Source organism: Chrysemys picta, chromosome 5 (assembly GCF_011386835.1).
Source record: "Chrysemys picta bellii isolate R12L10 chromosome 5, ASM1138683v2, whole genome shotgun sequence".
Taxonomy (NCBI): Eukaryota; Metazoa; Chordata; order Testudines; family Emydidae; genus Chrysemys; species Chrysemys picta.
Window position 1 is genome coordinate 90,609,237 of NC_088795.1, and position 21,055 is coordinate 90,630,291.

The window sequence follows — 21,055 nt, forward strand, 5'->3', positions numbered from 1 at the left end:
ATTGTAAGGTATTTACATGCCAGATATGCTAAACATTCATATGCCCCTTCATGCTTGGGCCACCATTCCAGAGGATATGCTTCCATGCTAATGACGCTCGTTAAAAAAATAATGCGTTACTTTAATTTGTGACTGAACTCCTTGTATGTGCCCTGCTCTGTTTTGCTCACATTCTGCCATATATTTCATGTTATAGCAGTCTTGGATGATGACCCAGCATATTGTTCGTTTTAAGAACACTTTCATTGCCAACACAAAGAAGGTACCAATGTGAGATTTCTAAAGATAGCTACAGCACTCGACCCACGGTTTAAGAATCTGAAGTGCCTTCCAAAATGAGAGGGACAAAGCATGGAGCATGCTTTCAGAAGTCTTAAAAGAACAACACTCCAATGTGGAAACTACAGAACCCGAACCACCAAAAAAGAAAATCAACCTTCTGCTGATAGCATCTGACACAGATAATGAAAATGAACACGACTCGGTCCGCACTACTTTGGATTGTTATTGAGCAGACTCCATCATCAGCATGGATGCACGTCCCCTGGAATGGTGGTTGAAGCATGAAGGGGCATATGAATCTTTAGCTCATCTGGCATGTAAATATCTTGCAACGCTGGCTACAATAGTGCCATGTGAATGCCTATTCTTACGTTCAGGTGACATTGTAAATAAGAAGAGGGCAGCACTATCTACTGCAAATGTAAACAAACTTGTTGTCTGAGCGATTGGCTGAACAAGAAGTGAGTGGACTTGCAGGCTCTAAAATTTTACATTGTTTTATTTTTGTACATAATTCTACATTTGTAAGTTAACTTTCATTATAAAGAGATTGCACTACAGTATTTGTATTAGGGGAACTGAAAAATACTATTTGTTTATTTTTATTTTTTTTACAGTGCAAATAGTTGTAATCAAAAATAAAGATAAAGTGCACTGTACACTTTGTATCCTGTGTTGTAATTTAAAATCAATATATTTAAAAATGTAGCAAACATCCCAAAATATTTAAATAAATAGTATTCTATTATTAACAGTGCGATTAATCGCGTGATTAATTTTTTAATCGCGCGATAAATCGTGATTAATTTTTTTAATTGCTTGACAGCCCTCAAAACAACAGTTGGTGAATATAAATATATATTTAACAAATTATCATAGTCTGTTTTTTTTGCCCACCCAATCCTGCCTGCAACAAAGTACATTTTACCTGCTCCTGCTATTATGGCAGCAGGTCCTGCAGGATCCCAGTCCCATTGCAGGGCTCTACTACACAGCAATGAAAGCCCAGGCTTAAGCCTGACCCCGTGTGTCCACACACCAATTGTGCTAACCCAGGGCTCAAACCTAGGGTTTCAGGTCCCTGCAGGGCTGGAGAGTCTGAGCCCACGTTAAGCTGGGACCTAAGGTCCAAGCCCTATTGCTTTTCTGTGTGCAGGCAGCCCCAGCTTAATTCAGGTTCTGGAAGTCCTCTGGAAATATCCCAGAATTCCTGCTCCCAGAGAAGCAGCGCTGCAGGCAGCCAGGGCAGCAACTGGAAGCACCATTACTGCCTGGCTGAGCGTACTCCCCCTTCCTGCTCCAACTGCAGTGGCATCAACTCTGGCTCCTCTTCCTCTTTGCTGCTGTGCAGAGCTTGCCCGGAACACGGAGCAAAGTTGCCAGGTGGGAGGCGGCTCCCAGGATGTTGGGAGTCATCCCTCCCCTGGCTGTGCTGAGCGGGAAGCCCTGCATTTCCAACTCCCTCCCGCTTGGTCCCTGCTCTGCTCTCTTCACCCCCCACCCTGCGCCTTCACGTTCAGGGGCACCCAGTCTGTGTGCGCTGTGAGGACGGTGAATGGGAGCCAGCCCCAAAACCTCTCTGCAGCCTCCCAGGGATCCCTTATTCTTGCTAAACAAGGTGCAGCAGAGGCAGGGATAAGGTATCTACAGGACATACTGCTTTGACTGAAGCAAAAAATGAATCCAGCTTAATGGAGAAAAAAGGAATTAAAAAGATGATGGCATTTTGCCAGCTGGGTAGCAACATCTGGTTAGTATTCAGATGCTTCAGTGGCAGCTAATCCTGCTCTGAGCTGGATTAATTTTTAGGTTTAAAATATAGTTGCAAATGTTCACACAGAGCCTGGATTTTGGCACTCGTGAAGCATATAAAAGGAGGACTAGAAAGTGGAGCTGAGTGATTCAGTTACATGACTTTACCATTCCCACCTGGATCACTGTGGGTTCAATAATTTATTTGAATAAAAACACCAGCTTTTCTATCCATGCTAAATTTATATTTAATACATTTGAACCAACCGTCCCCCTGTCCCCAGCACTTTGGCCAATAAGCAGTAAGAATATAAGATGGCAAAAAGTAAAGTAAGAATACTATTTAAAGAAATGCAGTTTTCTTTAGCCCAGGAAAGTGAGCTGTCGGCGATGTTTCTCAATCCCATAAAGATTAAACATATGATCAAATCCTGCTAGCCCCCCAGCTCCCTGCACCTTACCGCGCTGCCTGGAGCACCGGTGGCTGGCGGTGCTACAGCCACGCACCGCACAGCACAGAGCACCGGATCAGGCCGGGCTCTGCAGTGGCACTGCCCCAGGAGCTTGCAGCCCTGCTGCCCAGAGCACTGCGCCGGCGGCAGAGTGAGCTGAGGCTGTGTGTGTGTGGGGGGAACAGCAGGGGAGGAGCCGGGGACTAGCCTCCCGGGCCAGGAGCTCAGGGGCCGGGCAGGAGGGTCTCACGGGTCAGATGTGGCCCGCGGGCCGTAGTTTGCCCACCTCTGCATTAGATGGTAGTTCAATATAAAGTCTTCTCAAACTGCAGTCATTCTACTGAGACAGTCACCAAATGAGCTAATTATACAGTGTATGTACTCATGTACTCCTTATGGGCACCTAAAATCCCACAATTAGGAAACAGGGAGAGCAGTAGAGTTTTCCCACAGTACAACACATTAATAGCACAAGAAAGTTGATACTGGGGGCAGAAGACACTAGGCACTCTGGGATAGGGTTACTTTGACTTGGGTCTGTGTACTGCAGTGTGGATGCCAGAGCCCAAGGTTCAAACATGAATCAGAAAATCCTTAACCTAGAGTTAAAATGCACTGTAGATGCTCAAGCCCAGGGTTCCCTGAAATGGGTCAGCTAGCTTGAGTCCCACTAACCTTAGGCTTACATTGCAATGTAATGTTATGGGGAGATGTGATGTGAGGCCTGAATGATCGAAGGACTATACTGAACAATATGCCAGATAAGAAGGGACTTTTGGGACAAACCTGCAAAGTGACTAGAGAGAGGTTAATGCAAATTCCTCATCTCCAGTTAGTGTAGCTTCAAAAGACTGGGTGTTTTCCTGTGAGGAGTAAGCAATTGTCTGCTGATCACCTGTTACATGAGGCCAAGCTCAAAGGTCCAAACTGTATAAAGGAAAGACTGAACTATTCCTGGTTGTTCTGGTTCTGAATCTAGGACCATGTCTACAATAGCAAGCTTACAGCGGCACAGCTATACCAATGCAGCTATGTTGCTGTGAGATTGCTCGTGTGGCTGCTCTATGCCAACGGGAGGGACCTCTCCAGTCAACATAGTAAAACCACCTCAATGAGCGGCGATAGCTATATTGGCGGGAGAAGCTCTCCCACCAACAAAGCACTGTGCACACTACCACTTATGCTGGCAAAACATATGGTGCTTAGGGCATAGGCGCTGACTCCATGGGTGCTCCAGGGCTGGAGCACCCATGTGGAAAAAAAAAAAGGTGGGTGCTGAGCACCCACCGGCAGACCCCCTACCAGCACCTCCCCATCCCCCCAGATCAGTGCCTCCCACACCCTCCTAGCGCCTCCCGCCTGCCATAGATCAGCTGTTTCGCGGCGTCAGGAGGCACTGGGGGGATGGGGAGGAGGGAGGAGGAGCGAGGGCACAGAGTGCTCGGGGGAGGAACTGGGCGGGGAAGGGGTAGGAATGGGAAGAAGCAGGGCGGGGTAGGTTTGTATTGTTTTTAATATGTTTGCTCTGTAATGCTTTCACCTTAACAATAAGCATGCTTGCTTATAAATAGCTGTGTGGTAATTTATAACTGTGGGCCATTATGCTGTTTACAGCCTTCAAAAAGTGCAGACGATGGGGCTTGCTGGGAATACCACAGTGTAGGCAGGGAACTGTGCCACCTGGAAAAACACCCTGTCAGGAGGGAGAGAGACATGGCTCTCTATCCAAGACACATGATGGCTGAGAAGCTGGAAGCCTAAAAGAAGCTAAGAGAAGCTGGGTGCTCTTAGCAATCCTGGAGGGGGGACTACAGGTGCAGTTGCCCTGCACTGTATCACTAAACATACCAAAATTATACGTTTGACATATGCTTTGACACTAATGGATGTCACATTGAGAAAAATTAAGATTGCCTGTATGAAAGAATAATTTCCACGGTCAGAATATTATGGAGCAACAAGAATCCTGGGATTCACCAGCTATCATATGATCATATAAGCATGGAATTGCAGACCAGTGCAAGTTTCTACAGCTACACAAGAGCCATAGAACTCTTATTGCTACAAAAATACACCTTGAGTGATGCTATGTTAAAAGGTTGCAGCTGAAAAATAAACCACCATAAACAAAGCTATGAGATAATGTTTCTGTAGTAAAAAGGCGTTCAGTATAGGATTGAAGGAATCCTTCCAGTAATTCTGAAAGATGAGCGAGAGAATCACACCTGAAAATTTTGTGCAAATTCCCCAGCAGCAAAATTAAAATCAAGAGAATTGATTGGATTTTGACAGCTTCGTTCATTGTGTCTTTACAAAGCCACTGGAAAGTTTTTCAGAAATGCAGAAGTGAGTCTAAATTAGGAATTAATTAGCAGTAGAAGACAAAACACAGTGGGGAGAGATAAAACAGAAGAGAGGCTGAAAAAGTGATCTAGTAGTAGTGCATCAGCATTTGCAAATAACTTTCACATCTTCCTAGGGAAGCATGGGCTAGGATTTCTGCTTCTCCAGCACTCTCAGCACTTGACAAAAGGGATTCCTTGTGTCACTCTAGTGACCAACTCTGGCCAAATGATGTGTCACTCCTGTTCAGTAAACAACCTGTCTCTCCTTAAAATACGCCTTTTAGTGAGATTGCCACCACTTATCTATGTCCTACTAGCAGCAAAGCTCTGAATTAAAAATATATATATATTTATATATATATATAATGTCAAAAGGATAAACAAAACAACATTTAGGATATACTTGATGTGACTAAACTTACCTCCTCATTGTTTACTGATGCCTCTTTCCTTACCCTTCCTTCCACCCATAACGCCAAATGGTCTGTTATTAATTTCATTACCTTATCAATCTAATTTATATTACAGATGCTTTTAGCAATCTTGGATATTTACTTGTAAATTAAAGAGCCACGTGCACCAACAGTTTTTTTTATATTGTATTATATTAATAAAAAATATGAGGGACAGCACTGACTAGTTTCAGAGGCAGTAACCACTAGTTCTACTAACCAGAAGATTAAATATGATGTGTGATCTTTGTGCATGGAATAGGGGTAATTGCAGCAGACTCTTGAGCAGGAAAATGAGAGGGGAAAGAAAGGAGTAAAGCCACAGACATAAAAGAACAGTACAATGGGTCATCAAGTAAGAAATTAACAAAAATCCCAAGGGAGGAGCATGAATGCATGGAGGTGAAAAAGAGTAGAAGATAGCTTAATGTTGGCTAAATTGCACATGGGTTTCTTTCAGATGCAAATAGTGGATGGGTAACCAAAAGAACTCAGAAGTAAAACCTTAAATGTTGCAGTTCCCCACGAACATTTCCCCATTTGAAAGAATGTGGGAAAGGAAGTGAAAGAGAGAAGTTACCCTAACAAGTGAAATTAAACACTAGCACATGTTCATTTATCAGAGAGACCTGCAGAGAGAGACTACTTTAAGTTCTTTGAGTTCCCAGAGGGCTAGATGCTTGGTGCAGTATGATTGTTTAGTACTGGGGTGGAAAACTGACTTCAGCTGCAAAAGCCAAAGTACGTCTTCACTACCCGCCCTATCGGCGGGTAGCAATCGATTTATCCGGGATTGATATATTGCGTCTCGTTAAGACGCGATATATCGATCCCTGAATGCGCTCACCGTCGACTCCGGAACTCCACCAGAGCGAGCGGCGGTAGCGCAGTTGATGGGGGAGCCGCGGCCGTCAATCCCGCGCCGTGTGGACCCCAGGTAATTCGATCTAAGATACTTCGACTTCAGCTACGCGAATAGCGTAGCTGAAGTTGCGTATCTTAGATCAATCCTCTCCCCCCAGTGTAGACCAGGGGTAAGTAAGTGGCTCAGAGAGGATCAACCAGATGCAAGGATGATGATACTGAAACTGTACAGCCAAAGTAGGTTCTCATGTTACACACACCCATCTTGCTATCAGCATACCAGTGAAAGGCAGGGGAGAGGCATGATTACTAAAAACAAGGAGGCTGCATTTAGAAGCCACTATATTACTCTGATTTTGAACTAAGTTTACAACCCTTTGTGGCTGTTACAGGACAGCAGCCTTCAGACTGCTCTAACGGGTTAACTAACATGATGCTGACCATTACTGTGAAGTCAATATAGACAGGGACAAAGCATATTATCCACGACCAACTGTATAATGTTAAAGACAAACTACTGAGACATGGGTTTACCCATGACCAGCTGACAGTGTTAAATATGATTTGCCATTGGTAGCAGAGTCACGGTCAAAATTATGTTGGTTAACATGATACCCTTTAAGATCATGTTCTAACTATGTAATTTTCCAGAGGCAACTCATCATCTTTCTTTGATAACAATATGTTACACAAATCTTTCTTAAACATATGGAAAAGCAGACTTGCAGAGCAGAGAGCCAAAAGTTTAAGAAGATAATCCAAGCTTCTCATCCTTACCTAGAAAGTAGAACATCATCACAGTTTGGGAAAAGTAAGACTATCTAGGATTGCTTTATATGCAGTGGTCGTACCTGGAGTTTGTACTACTGCTTGTAGATTCTTCTCCTGAAGTTGCTGAATTTTTTCAGTCTTGGCTTTGTTATCTCGCTCTAATGATCGAATTTTATGTATATATTGATTATTCAGAAATTTCAAGTCAGCTGTCTCATGTTCAACCTTTCTTAATGTGGCCTTCAAGTCTAGAAAAAAACGAAACAATAGCTATCAATATTCTAATCGTACAAAAATATGCATAAAGGAGTCATATGTCCTCATTTTCAAAAACATGACAATTATACGGGGGCTGATACTGTTATGTAGTTCTTTAGCTTTTTGCACAGTTGATGCAAATTTTCTCTCATTATTACGAATACGTTTTTCAGCTGTTAAAGTCTTACTTCATGTAAGTAACATCTGAGTTTTATTTACAGATTATTATTATTGTTATTTTTATTCAGTATAGACAGACTCCAGTGGAATGAGGTGGAGACTTCTAGTTCTGTCAAACTATAGAACACAGGTCACGAGGGTGATGTGCAAAAGCAGCTTAAAGCTCAGCTTTGCCAATGATCTCAGTGATGCTCTGTACAGGCTCTTCCTCTTGAGTTGTGCTGCTCTAACTTATGCCAGGCTGCAACAGACACAAGGGCTCAGAAACATCCTGGCCACATCCTCTTTCTTGGCACCTTAAAGACTAACAGATTTATTTGGGCATAAGCTTTCGTGGGTAAAAAAACCACTTCTTCAGATGCATGGAGTCCATTTGAAGAAGTGGGTTTTTTACCCACGAAAGCTTATGCCCAAATAAATCTGTTAGTCTTTAAGGTGCCACTGGACTCCTCGTTTTTGTGGATACAGACTAACATGGCTACCCCTCTGATCCTCTTTCTTCTAGCCATTAACTAATTATCCTTCTATGTCATGAATAGTAAGTGGCATAAGCAATTATTATGACTGCTCTGTGCCATCCGAATATCACCCTTAGACTGATTTGCTCCTCCTTTGAAAGGGTTAAGATGTCTTTATAGCCAGGACTATGCTGGTGGTGCAGCAAAGAAAACCATCACTGGCTATTCATTCGTAGTGAGGATAGTAATAAAAAAAGAAGAGATAAATATACTGGAATACTGCTTTTGCTGATTACATTTGTCATTGTGATACTATTGCACAAAAGAGAACATAGACGCTTTAGCTTTCTCTGTCAATATTAAGGATACATTATTATTTTAAAATGTACTACCATCTTGACACTGCAGTTAATTTTATTAAAGGTGGTGGTAAAAGTATTATGATACTAATTTTTTGCAACAAATTTTTACTTTATCTGTGGAAGCTTTAGGAACACAAAGAAAGTCCACTGACAATTGATTTTTAAATACAGCCCTAAAAGTAATAATCATTTTATATATATTATACAATTGAAGGGTATATTTTACTCTACTCTATTAATGTACGTGGTATTTGTTTTGATAGGTCTTTCTTACTTTAAGTTAATAAAGTCTTCCTGAAAATCTCAACATGAGGCTGTCAACTTCCAGACTAGAATGTGCCAGTGGCATGTTGTGTGTGTTCAAGACTGGAACAAGATCTATATTTTATGTGGGCAGAACAACTTACTCTGGAATTTACTTATGATAGTCATGGGCTAAAATGAAGTCTGACCTCAGGAATCTTCAATTTTAACTCAGTGTAATAAAAAAACAAACTGGACATCTGTGGACATTATTTCTCACGAGTGTACTGAAAAAGTTTAAAACCTCTTCAGTATTGAAACACATAAAACAAGATCCAAGTTTTTCTTTCAATTTACAAAATGTTTATCTGCAAATTCTGGAGAGTTCATACCGTAATATTTAGCCCAGATACTTCTAAAATAATTCAGTGATAAACAATGAAGATCTGACATTATACTTATTTCCTTTCTGACCATTCATTAGTATGAAAAGCTCACAGATAAAAAAGTAAAGGCATTTATAGGATGAACATTGCTTGTTTAAAGAACAGGAGTACTTGTGGCACCTTAGAGACTAACAAATTTATTTGAGCATAAGCTTTTGTGGGCTACAGCCCACTTCATCAGATGCATAGAATGGAACATATAGTAAGAAATATATATACATACAGAGAACATGAAAAGGTGGAAGTAGCCATACCAACTGTAAGAGGCTAATTAATTAAGATGAGCTATTATCAGCAGGAGAAAAAAAAAACTTTTGTAGTGATAATCAAGATGGCCCATTTTAGACAGTTGACAAGAAGGTGTGAGGATACTTAACATGGGGAAATAGATTCAATATGTGTAATGACCCAGCCACTCCCAGTCTCTATTCAAACCCAAGTTAATGGTATCTAGTTTGCATATTAATTCAAGCTCAGCAGTTTCAGTTTCGTAGCAGCACTGCTATGGGTATCTGCATGGTGCCACAGTATGCCAACGTTTTTATGGCTGACTTAGAACAACGCTTCGTTAGCTCTCATCCCCTAATGTCCCTACTCTACTTGCGCTACATTGAGGACATCTTCATTATCTGGACCCATGGAAAAGAAGCCCTTGAGGAATTCCACCATGATTTCAATAATTTCCATCCCACCATCAACCTCAGCCTAGACCAATCCACACAAGCGGTCCATTTCCTGGACACTACTGTGCTAATAAGCGATGGTCACATAAACACCACCCTATACCGGAAATCTACTGTCCGCTATACTTACCTATATGCCTCCAGCTTCCATCCAGGACACACAACACGATCCATTGTCTTCAGCCAAGCTCTAAGATATAACCGCATTTGCTCCAATCCCTCAGAGACAAACACCGACAAGATCTCTATCAAGCATTCTTAAAACTACAATACCCACCTGATGAAGTGAAAAAACAGACTGACAGAGCCAGTAGGGAACCCAGAAGTCACCTACTACAGGACAGGCCCAACAAAGAAAATAACAGAACACCACTAGCCGTCACCTTCAGCCCCCAACTAAAACCTCTCCAGCACACCATCAAAGATCTACAACCTATTCTGAAAGATGATCCCTCACTCTCACAGATCTTGGGAGACAGACCAGTCCTCGCTTATAGACATCCCCCCAACCTGAAGCAAATACTCACCAGCAACCGCACACCACACAACAAAAACACTAACCCAGGAACCTATCCTTGCAACAAAGCCCGATGCCAACTCTGTACACATATTTATTCAAATGACACCATCATAGGACCTAATCACATTAGCCACGCCATCAGGGGCTCGTTCACCTGCACATCTACCAATGTGATATATGCCATCACGTGCCAGCAATGCCCCTCTGCCATGTACATTGGCCAAACCGGACAGTCTCTACACTAAAGAAAAAATGGATACAAATCTGGCATCAGGAATCATAACATTCAAAAACCAGTAGGAGAACACTTCAACCTCTCTGGTCACTCAGTAACAGACTTAAAGGTAGCAATTTTGCAACAGAAAAGCTTCAAAAACAGACTCCAACGAGAAATTGCTGAGCTTGAATTACTTTGCAAACTAGATACCATTAACTTGGGTTTGAATAGAGACTGGGAGTGGCTGGGTCATTACACATATTGAATCTATTTACCCATGTCAAGTATCCTCACACCGTCTTGTCAACTGCCTAAATTGGGCCATCTTGATTATCACTACAAAAGTTTTTTTTCTCCTACTGATAATAGCTCATCTTAATTAATTAGCCTCTTACAGTTGATATGGCAACTTCCACCTTTTCATGTTCTCTGTATGTATATGTATTTCTTACTATATGTTCCATTCTATGCATCTGATGAAGTGGGCCGTAGCCCACGAAAGCTTATGCTCAAATAAATTTGTTAGTCTCTAAGGTGCCACAAGTACTCCTGTTCTTTTTGAGGATACAGACTAACACGGCTGCTACTCTGAAACATTGCTTGTTTAAATAATGAGGACCAATATCACAAACAATGGTATTTTAAGAAAATGATAGTGTGTCATTTATCTTATGGTCCCTGCAAATCTAAAAGAGAACTTCTTCTCCCTCCTTTCCTGTTCTTAGCTGCTAGGACTGGAAGGGATCCAATGGCTTTCGCTCATCTGCTTAGCATGATCTGAGCAACTTTGTGAGAAACCAGTCAGAGAGCAGGATTTTCCATTAGACCTGCGGCTTCCATTAATACCCTTCAATTAAAGAGCACATCAATTCTGAAAACAGACAGTAATGTGGTTGTTTTTTACTTAAGTGTATATTCAGAGTGAACTCTATTTACTTTAATTATTCAGATACTATTTTTTTCCTTTTAGAAGTGTATAGCTAATACAACTCTGCAATATTGAACTAGATTCTCTTCAGGATTGTTAACTAAATTCCAGTTACAGAATTTTTAAGCACTTTGAATCTACGGATGAAAAGCATTTTTATAAGAGCTAAGTATTTGTGATGAGCCAGAAAGAACACTGGCTTCACTGTTAGATCTCAGGGTGAGTTTGCAATTTGCCAGATGGGGAAAAAACCCACAAATTTGAAAAATGAACAAATTTGATTTAGAAGTCACTGAAAGATCATAAAGGTAGAACCACATAAAAAGACTTTTCATTCATATGTATACACACATAGTCCCTTTTCAGAGTAAAGCCACACTTTAAACAGCAATATTCCTAGTATTTTAATTTTTAAGCAATTTTTCCATGTTGTATAACAGTGATACTCAGACCTCAGTGGTTCAGGAGTCAAATTAGCAATTAACATTACCCAAAAGAGCCACAGTAGTGTGAATTCATTGTTTCATTTACTATTTTATTTATTTTATATATTATATATATAAAAAATTCTCAAAGCAAATTGACTGACCAAGTATTCTACAACTGGTTAACAAAATAGAAAAAGCATCCTGATTGGTTAATATAATAACTTAGACTGGTTAATAAAATCACACAGTATTTTAATATCATGTGCTGCAAAGAACCACAGAAGACACATTAAAGAGCCACTTGCAGCTCCCAAGGCTCAGTCTGAGTATCACTGTAGTAGAATTATCTCAGAAAAAAATGCAACTTGACATGGTCAGTATGTTAACGTATTGGAGTTCAGCAGCCTTTAGATTATAGAACAAACCTTTGTACATTTAGGCCCCAGTCTGTAAACACACTGAAGTCAATGGGACTACACATGGGCTTAAAGTTAAGAACATACAGAAGAATTTGCAGGATCAGGGCCATATGTGCAATCTGAAACAAAATCCAGTTATTTTTGATATTCAAAAAGACATGAAAAATTAAGATACTTTTCAGTTACCTTTAACATGACGATCAGATTGTTCTTTCAGTTTCAATATTTCTAAATGTAATTCATTATTTTCCCTGGTGAGTTTAGCATTCTCTGCTTTGTAAGGTTCTAGAAAAGCATCAAAATTGCTGCATTCTTTTTCAATTTTTCCAGCAGATAACTTTGTACTGCGCAGGCTCTCTGTTGTATGGACAAGGTCACTGAAATCAAAAGACAGCAGATAGTCTAAATTCAGGTAAGAATCCTACCAAATTGAAAGTTATGATCCCAAATGGTTATTTTGTCCTTAAAAAGGCAGTCATGTTGTTTGAAACCATTTTTAAATTACTTGTTTAATCTACTAGAGAGATGTTAAGACTCCCTCTCTTATACACAGGTACATTCCAAAACATAGGTAATATAAAGTCAGAATTTTCACTATACAGATTTGATGATAATTCAGTGCAAACTTCAAAATATTAATGCAGTATAATGCAATAGACTTAAATGTGGCTGGTCTTTTTTTTCTGGCTTTAGTCTAGAATTACTGGTTACAACTTGCTAGATATTTAGAAAGGATTCTATGGTTACATAATAATGCTGGCAGAACGGCCAGAGGCCACCAATAATTAGTTTCTGTAACATACCAAGTGTCTGTAAACCAAAAATGTGGGATTAACAAATGTATTCCTAAAATTAGGCCTAACTAATTTTCCCTAAAGAATTCTCTTTGTGAAGAAAAATTCACAGCAGCACACGTAGTTTTATTGTTTTAAATAGAAATCTCCTTAAATTTTCAATATGGAAAATGGTATCCTATCAAGAAAGCTTCTATCTCAATAATCAATTAGATTATCAATTTTTTCTTATAAAGTATCTTGTGTCTATGGATATCCTGGACCTGGTTATTCAACCAGGAACTAGGTTGATCTGCTCTCGTTGCAGACAAAATGAGTTGCCTTGAGTTTTGTTTTTTCTAAAATAAAATGTTTTATGTTGCTCTTCAAGGATAAACTGCAACACATGAGCTTAAAAATTGGGTGGACAGATTGGTTTGTCCATTAAGACTGAAAATGAGAACTGGCATAAAATGCATAAAAACACAATGATGAATAGTACAGAAAATACTATAGCGCCTTTATATAAATCACCGATGCAGCCTCATCTCAAATACTGTGAGCATCCCTTCTCAAAAAGGAAATTTCTGAACTAAGGGTGTTCAAAGAAAGGCAACGACAATAATCAAGGGCATGGAAAAACTGTCATATGAAGAAAGAGTGAAAAAGATTGGGATTGTTTATGTTAGAAAGGAGATGAAGAAAAAGAGACATGATAAAAGTATAGATGGTATAGACAAGGCAGATCAAAAACTTTGGTTATCCCTGCCTCATAACACAAGACCAAGTGGACATTCAATTATATTAAAGGAAAGGAAATTCAAAATTGATAAACAACATGTAATTAAACTGTGGTAGTCATTGCCACAGGAAGTCACCGAGGCCAAGAATTTAAACGCGATTCAAAAAGGTGTTGGTGTCACTAGGCATCTCCCTAGGTAACTCGGGAGGGTGGAAAGCCACTAGTGTCAATGAAGCCTTCCTGCACTAGGCCCAAAAGAACCAAACTTCTCCTATGTTTAAACTCTAATCGACCTCAAAAGCCAGGTGCAATTGGAATATGTAAGCAACCAGTTATCTGTGTGCAACCCCCTGCTCACACCAGTATCAAGCGGTAATAATGAGGCCTGCATGTTTCTGGCTGAAGGGAAAATAACAGTTCAAAGGGAAAAAGGACAAGATAACTGTTTAAAGAAGTTACTAAAAAGCTAGGCTTATAGCTGCCAAAAATGACTTAACTGCTTAAATGTAATTGCTATTTGCTTAGTAACTGTTACCAGGGAAGGGAGGGGTAGAGGGAGGGGAAGGGGGGGGGAGTGAGGCTTAGCTGCAAAAATGTATAAGAAGAAAGAAACTGTTTATGATAGTGTGCTTGATTTGAGACTTGCCAGTCTTCTTGCACCGCTTTGGGATCCCAAATAAACTTTGATTGCTTCTCCACTCTGGTGTGTTTATTGGCGCGAAGCACACTGGGCAACGAACCCCGCTGTTGCTGTCCTCGGGCACTCTGTGCCGGCAACAAAGGTTTTGGTATTGATATGTATCTCAAGAATATTTAGTTACCATAATTAATTGTAACAAATTTTGTGAAAGGAACATTAAACCTCATACCTCAGAGGGCTCAAACCAATCTACTGGTACTCAGGATGAGACCTAAGTATGGGGCAGATTACTCCACATCTGCTGATTGTGGGGTTCTTACACCTTCCTCCAAAGCATCTGGTGCTGGCCACTATCCGAGACAGGATACTGGACTAGCTGGACCTCTGTTCTGATACAGTATGGCAATTCCTGTGTGCCTAATGGCATCAAAGCCATCAAACAGCTGAAGAGTGGATGAGTTGTCCTGCAGACATACTACTTAGCTACATTCATTTTCTGCTTTATGCAACCAGTTGCATCCCATTACACATTTCAGTAAATGTGGACACAGATATATACATTCTACCCACATAAGATTATTAAGAACCAGAGTCAGGAGGTAAGTTTTCATTTTTAGCCTCAGTTTAGACATTTTAAATTAAGTGAAGATCATCTTTATAGAGATCAGTAAATACCCAGTTGTCCTAGGATTTTCTTAACTTGTCAATACTTAGAAACTATCCCAATAAAATCTCATAAAATTTTAAATGTTCACTTTAAACAATTTCTCATTTGACCCTATTTCAATAGAAAATTTTGTTTTTGTTTTTAAAGCAATTTTTTAAAAGAATAAGAGTTTTCCACTAGTTTTATAGTCAAGTAGCATGCACTGCTATGGCTAATGTTCTTTTTAAAGATTTCTCTTTTGTTTGGATACCTAAAAAGTTTTTCCACCAGAGGCAAGCTCTCCACTCCCAAGGGTTGTCGATAGCCCAGCTGATCTAGCCTCTTCCTGAGGTTAATGAACTTTCGCTCTGCAGCCGTGCTCATTGTGAATATGCTTCAAAAGTGATTTTATCGCTCCCAGCAAAAACAAGGTGATCTGAAAAAGATTATAGAATATATACAGAGTTTCTTTCTTGCCACTATACAACATGAATAAGTAAAAGTAATCCTCTCTGGTAAAATAAAATAAAATAAATAAATAGTATTTTTGTATATGAAATATAGATTTCTATATACCATGTTTACTCGTTCATAAGCTGAATTTTTTTAGTAAAAAAGGGAAGTATCAGAGAAGGGGGTCGGCTTATGAACGGATATAGAGAGGGAGAGGTGGGACACAGCCCCTCCCCCCAACAGAGGGGGCAACGAGAGGCAGCAGAGCCAGAAGGGAAGAGGCAGGGCCAGAGTCTCTCCACTTCTGGCCCCGCTGCTCTCCCCACAGCCTCCGAAGCAGCTGCAGCTGGCGGGCCGGGACACTTTGTTTACTTAGGTTTACCTCCGTGCCTGCAGACACTCGGCTTATCCTGACGGCCCGGGAGCCAAAGTTTGCCGACCCCTGAATTATAGGGTCAGCTTATGAATGGGTCATAAAAAACTTCCATTTTTTACTTATCCATCTTGCAGGGGTCGGCTTATAAACGAATTGGCTTATGATCGAGTATATACGGTATGTTCTCGATACACTGTGTAACTAAAAGCCTTTATTAAAAAACACCGTCCACTTACACTGAGTTTTATTATAAAGAAATTATTTATCTAGATTTTTATACTACGCCTATCTGAGCTCCTCACTTGAGGTATACACACAAAAAACTCTCTCTTTCTCTTTTCCCTCCCAACAGCAAGAACCAGACTTCAGGGAGATATTTTTATGCGAAGACTAACTCAAAGTGAATTCTGCACTTTCTGAATTTTGTGGTCATTTTGATCTCCACCAGGAGTGAGATCCATGGACCAGTTCTCAAAAAGATTTTGTTTCCTTCACATACAAATTTCACTCAAGGTTGACATTTCCAGTGGATTATTACTCCTGGGGGAATTCTGCACCACTGTGCATGCGCATAATTAATATGCCATGCATATTTTTATTTTTACAGAAAATAGCTTCTGCTGGAAAGTTGATGCACTTCTGCCTTTTGCTCAACAGAGGGTGCTGTGGCACTAGAACAGAGCAGCCGCTCCCAGCCAACTAAGGAAGAGAGAGAGCCTTCAGTGCCTTCTTCACAGCGCCTGTCAGGCCAGGTCAAGAGACAGGGGATATGGGGAGACAGACAGTAGGGAGCTGCTGGGGGGGGCGGTGTCTAGCGGGCTCATAAGGGCTAGTAGGGGAGGACAGACTGGGGCAGGGGCTGAATGGGAGTGGAGGCGCAGGGCCACAGTGGGGAGGGAGGTGCAGAGCCACATGGGGATAGGGGGATGGCTGAGTGGGGGAAAAAAGACACATAAGGACAGGGGGTAGAGGTGCAGGGACACATAGGGATGAGGGGAGGAGGCTGGCTGAGGGGGTGCAGGGACACAAGGGGAGGGGGCTGCAGGGCTACGTGGGGGAAGGGGAATGGCTGAGTTGGGGCACAGAGACACATGGGGATAGGAGGTTCAGGGACACGTGGGGACCACACGTAGTCAAGAGAAGATTATCCATAAAACCACCCAGCACCATCTTTGTACTATGTCCTGGCCTGAATCCTCACGGAAAAGGGACCCAAATACCGGCAGTGCCTAGGGAGAGTTCCAGATAAAATTGTCAAGCTTCTCTGTTAGCTTGCTTAGAAATGGAAGGTTAAACATCAGGCTTACTCCTGGGGGAATTCTGTGCCACTGCGTTTGCACAGAATCAATGTCCCTGCAGAAAAATGACTTTCTGACAGGGAAGCAAAGGGAAGCTGCAAGAGCGGTCATGCACCCCTCCCTAGCAACGCAGGTACATTGTTTCAGGCACCCAAAGCAGTTGGTGGAGAGGTAAATCACTGGGACACCCCAGTCAGTGGCTCCTATCCTGCGCCAGGATCAGCTGCTAGTCCCGGCTGAACTGGAGGCAGGAGAGGACAGGCCTTCCTCTTCCCCTGCAAGGAACAGATGGGGCTGTGGCATACCCACACCCCAAAACCTCCCCCTGGTTGCAGGAAGCTCAGCATCCTCCCCTGCTTCCTGCCCCTATCGCTCCTCAGCCACGGGGGGCAGGGGTTACTATACGAGGAGCTTCTCCCCGCATCCGCCCAACCCCTGTGCATCAGACCTCCCATACCTGCCCCTCCTGTCAAACCTCACCCTGTATACCTAGACACACACACCCAACCCTCCATACCTGAACCCACCCCACTGAACCTCAACCCCTGCATCTGAAGCCTCCCTGCAACCAGACACCCTGCCTCCAGACCCCCAGCTCTGCACCCAGACCATCCCCCACTGAGCTCCCTGCACTCAAACCCCCACCCTGACAGGCCCCACCCTCCTGCACCATTCCAAGCCCCCACATCCAGATCCCAAACTAGCTGCACCCAGACCCCCACAGCTGAGTAGTAACAGCTAATTTAGGCCCCTTCATTTTGTATGTAGAGTTGGGATGTTTTCCAGCGTGCATTACTTTGCATTTATCAATACCAAATTTCATCTGCCATTTTGTTCCCCACTCACCCAGTTTAGGAAGATCTCTTTGTAACTCTTCGCAGTCAGCTTTAGATTTAACTTTCTTGAGTAATTTTGTGTCATCCGCAAACTTTGCCACCTCATTGTTTATCCTTTTTTTCCATATCATTTATGAATATGTTGAACAGCAGAGGTCCCAGCACAGATCGCTGGGGGGACCCTTAAATTTACCATACTCCACTGTGAAAGCTGGACATTTATTCCTACCCTTCATTTCCTATCTTTTAACCAGTTACTGATCCATGAGAGGACCTTCCCTCTTGTCCCATGACTGCCGACTCTGCTTAAGAGTCTTTGGTGAGGGACCTTGTCAAAGGTTTTCTTAAAGTCCAAGTATACATATAGAAATGCAGATTCCAATTGCAGAAATGGGTCAGCAATTTTTTGCTGCGCTGGAACTGTGGCCTTATCCCTGCTCCTCCTCTTCCCCCTGAGGCCCCACACCCCCTGGCCAAGCCGGAGGCTGGAGCCGGGCACGGTAAGAGATGCCCAGGAAGCCCAGGCCACTGTAGGGCACCCCAGACCCTCTACCTTCCCTGGGTGGGGAGCCAGGAGCCCAAGAGCAGCCCCCACCCAGGGCAAGTGGAGGGTCTGGGGTTCTCCACAGTGGTCCAGGCTCCCTTGATGATTAAGAACATAAGAGCGGCCATACTGGATCAGACCAATGGTCCATCTAGCCCAGTATCCTGTCTTCTGACAGTGGCCAATTCCAGGTGCCCCAGAGGAAATGAACAGAACAGGTAATCATCAAGTGATCCATCCCCTGTCGCCCATTCTCAGCTTCTGGAAAACAGAGGCTAGGGACACCATCCCTGCCCATCCTGGCTAATAGCCGTTGATGGACATATCCTCCATGAATTTATCTAGCTCTTTTTTGAACCCTGTTATAGTCTTGACCTTCACAACATCCTCTGACAAAGAGTTTCACAGACAGACCGTGCGTTGTCTTTTAGCATCTTAGGGGCAGAGGAAGAGCAGGGGGCAGGTCCCCGTGGTGAGGGCTCCCAGCAGGAAGAGACTGGCTCCACTAACAAGGGCCGCGCTTTGCAGCACCTTATCAGCTCCCTCCCTGCAAAGTGCAGCCACTGCCGCTCCTAGTTGCTAAAAAGTTAAAAAGTGGGTGGGTATGTCCCACCCACTCCCAGTTCCAGAGGTCGTGGCTCCACAGGATATGGGGGGGCCCAAATGTTTTTTTTGTGCCCAGTGCCCCAATAAATCTTAATCCGCCTTTGGTCGGCAAGGGGTGTTTGCACAGATTGTAGAGATGGGTCAGGGTGTGTGCGCGCACATAGTGGGGGCAGTGGGGTTGCAAAGGTTACAGGAAGGATATATGTAAGGAGTCAGCATGGGATAGATGGTGGGTAAATCACTGGGAGGCCTCAGGGTGGGAAGGTAGCTGGCTGCAACTGCGGTCGGAGGGAGGGGCCGGGTGGGAGTGGACGCAGATCCCCTTGCCTGCATCTAGTGCAGGGATAGGCAACCTATGGCACATGTGCCAAAGGCGGCACACGACCTGATTCAGTGGCACTCAAACTGCCTGGGTCCTGGCCACCGGTCCAGCGGGCTCTATATTTTAATTTAATTTTAAATTAAGCTTCTTAAACATTTTAAAAACCTTATTTACTTTACATACAACAATAGTTTAGTTATATATTATAGACTTATAGAAAGAGACCTTCTAAAAACGTTAAAATGTATTACTGGCACACCAAAGCCTAAATCAGAGTGAATAAATAAAGACTGAGCACACCACTTCTGAAAGGTTGCCGACCCCTGATCTAGTGTAAGGATGAGAGCGGGCCAGGCACACATCAGATCGGGATAGATGCCGCACAGTGGGAGCACAGACACACCTGGGCACAGACACAGTCACTCCTAGGAGGGGCCGGCTGGGGTAGGCGGCGGACACGTCTCAGGGAGGGGCGCACAGGGCTTGGGGCGCGGGCTGTGGGGACGCAATGATGGTAACTCAGCCCCACCATCACTGTCCGTTGTGATGCCGGGAGGGTCGTTAACACCCGGCGGCACAGGACCGCCCAGCCCTGCCGCTAAGCGACACCGAGTCCCTGCTTCCAGGAGCCCCGGGTCACCCCTCACCAGACCCGGGCACCGGAATCCCCCCGGCCCCGGGAGCTCCCAGCCCTCCCGCATCTGACATCACTGTCATCAATGTCGCCATAGCAATAGACGGTGACCCCCCGTAGAGCTCGGCCCTTCCTACCCCGGAAAGCGGCGGAAGCGAAGCTCCGGGGGGCTCCTAACGACCGCGCCCCTGACCTCGGGGGCGAGGGACACTCACCGGCGACTCCAGCTGGGCCGAACCAGCGGTTTGAAAATGGCGCGCGGAGGAAGGTCCACTTCCGCCCCGTCACCCCAGCAACCGGGCAAGCGCGAGCTGCGCCGCGTCCCGCACCAACTGCCGCAGTGCAAAGGTTACAGCGAGCAACCCCTAGCGGCACCGGGGCTCCCAGCAGCCTCTCCTCCGTCGTGGCTGCCTAGAGTGTCTGCCCGCCCGCCCGCTCGTGTCAGCGACCAGCGCGGGATCTGCCTCTTAGGCCTACTGCGGGTGGGGTCCCGGCCCTAGAGACCGGAAAGGAGCTGCAGACGGGCTCGGCGGCTGCTCCCCGACAGCTGCACACCACCAGGGCGGCCCAGGCCGGACGGTGCTGGGGTAGAAACCCTCCGCCTCGTACCGCATTCGGCAGCAGGGCAAGGGCGCAGCCCACGTAGTCTGTCTTTGCAAGTCGTCTTAACTGTGGAAGCACCGTCCGTCTGCGTCACCTAGCCCCGGCCTGAGCGGCGCCTCGCAGCCACCGAGCGACACTCGCTGCACCGCGGTGGTCAGTGGGTGGCTGGAACGTTACAGGACAGCGAAAAACCCCTGTCCCAGTCTGGCCTGTTTCTGGAATTGCCCAATTGCTAGTATTGCCAGCCCCAAGTATTCGAAAATTATGAGTCAAGCAGAAGAAAATCCCGAGTGGCTTAAAAATCATGGGCCTTTAAAAGTAATAGAATAAAAAAAAAAAAAACCCATTGGGTGCTTTTTGTTTTCCTTGTGGTTCTTGAACCTTTGAAAGCAGGTCCCATTTTCAAGATTTTCTCTGCAATAAATAAATAACCTGAGATTTTCATGATTGAGAGAAGGGACTTTAAGATGATGAATAAGTATTGCAATGTCTGTGATAAAATTATGAAAGTTAGGGTATGTC

The 21,055-nt window shown here is 43.6% G+C and overlaps 1 protein-coding gene across 7 annotated transcripts in view; it reads right to left on the bottom strand.

Moving 5' to 3' along the window:
- CEP135 (centrosomal protein 135) overlaps nt 1-20,685 on the bottom strand; it is a 97,514-nt gene extending 76,829 nt beyond the window's left edge. For 3 of the 7 annotated variants that reach the window (XR_006172558.2, XR_010601469.1, XM_008163839.3), the window contains exons 1-4: nt 20,068-20,685; nt 15,133-15,297; nt 12,247-12,437; nt 6,999-7,166 (exon numbers count right to left, since the gene is read on the bottom strand). Coding sequence is in view for 3 of the 7 variants with exons in the window: in XM_008163839.3 (XP_008162061.2) it covers nt 6,999-7,166; nt 12,247-12,437; nt 15,133-15,245 (472 nt within the window). In the remaining 4 variants the exon portion in view is untranslated. The remainder of the gene's footprint in view (nt 1-6,998; nt 7,167-12,246; nt 12,438-15,132; nt 15,298-20,067) is intronic. The other 4 variants (XM_008163841.4, XM_008163847.3, XM_008163854.4 and 1 more) reach the window with 4 other exon arrangements.
- Between the last annotated feature and the right edge of the window lie 370 nt (nt 20,686-21,055).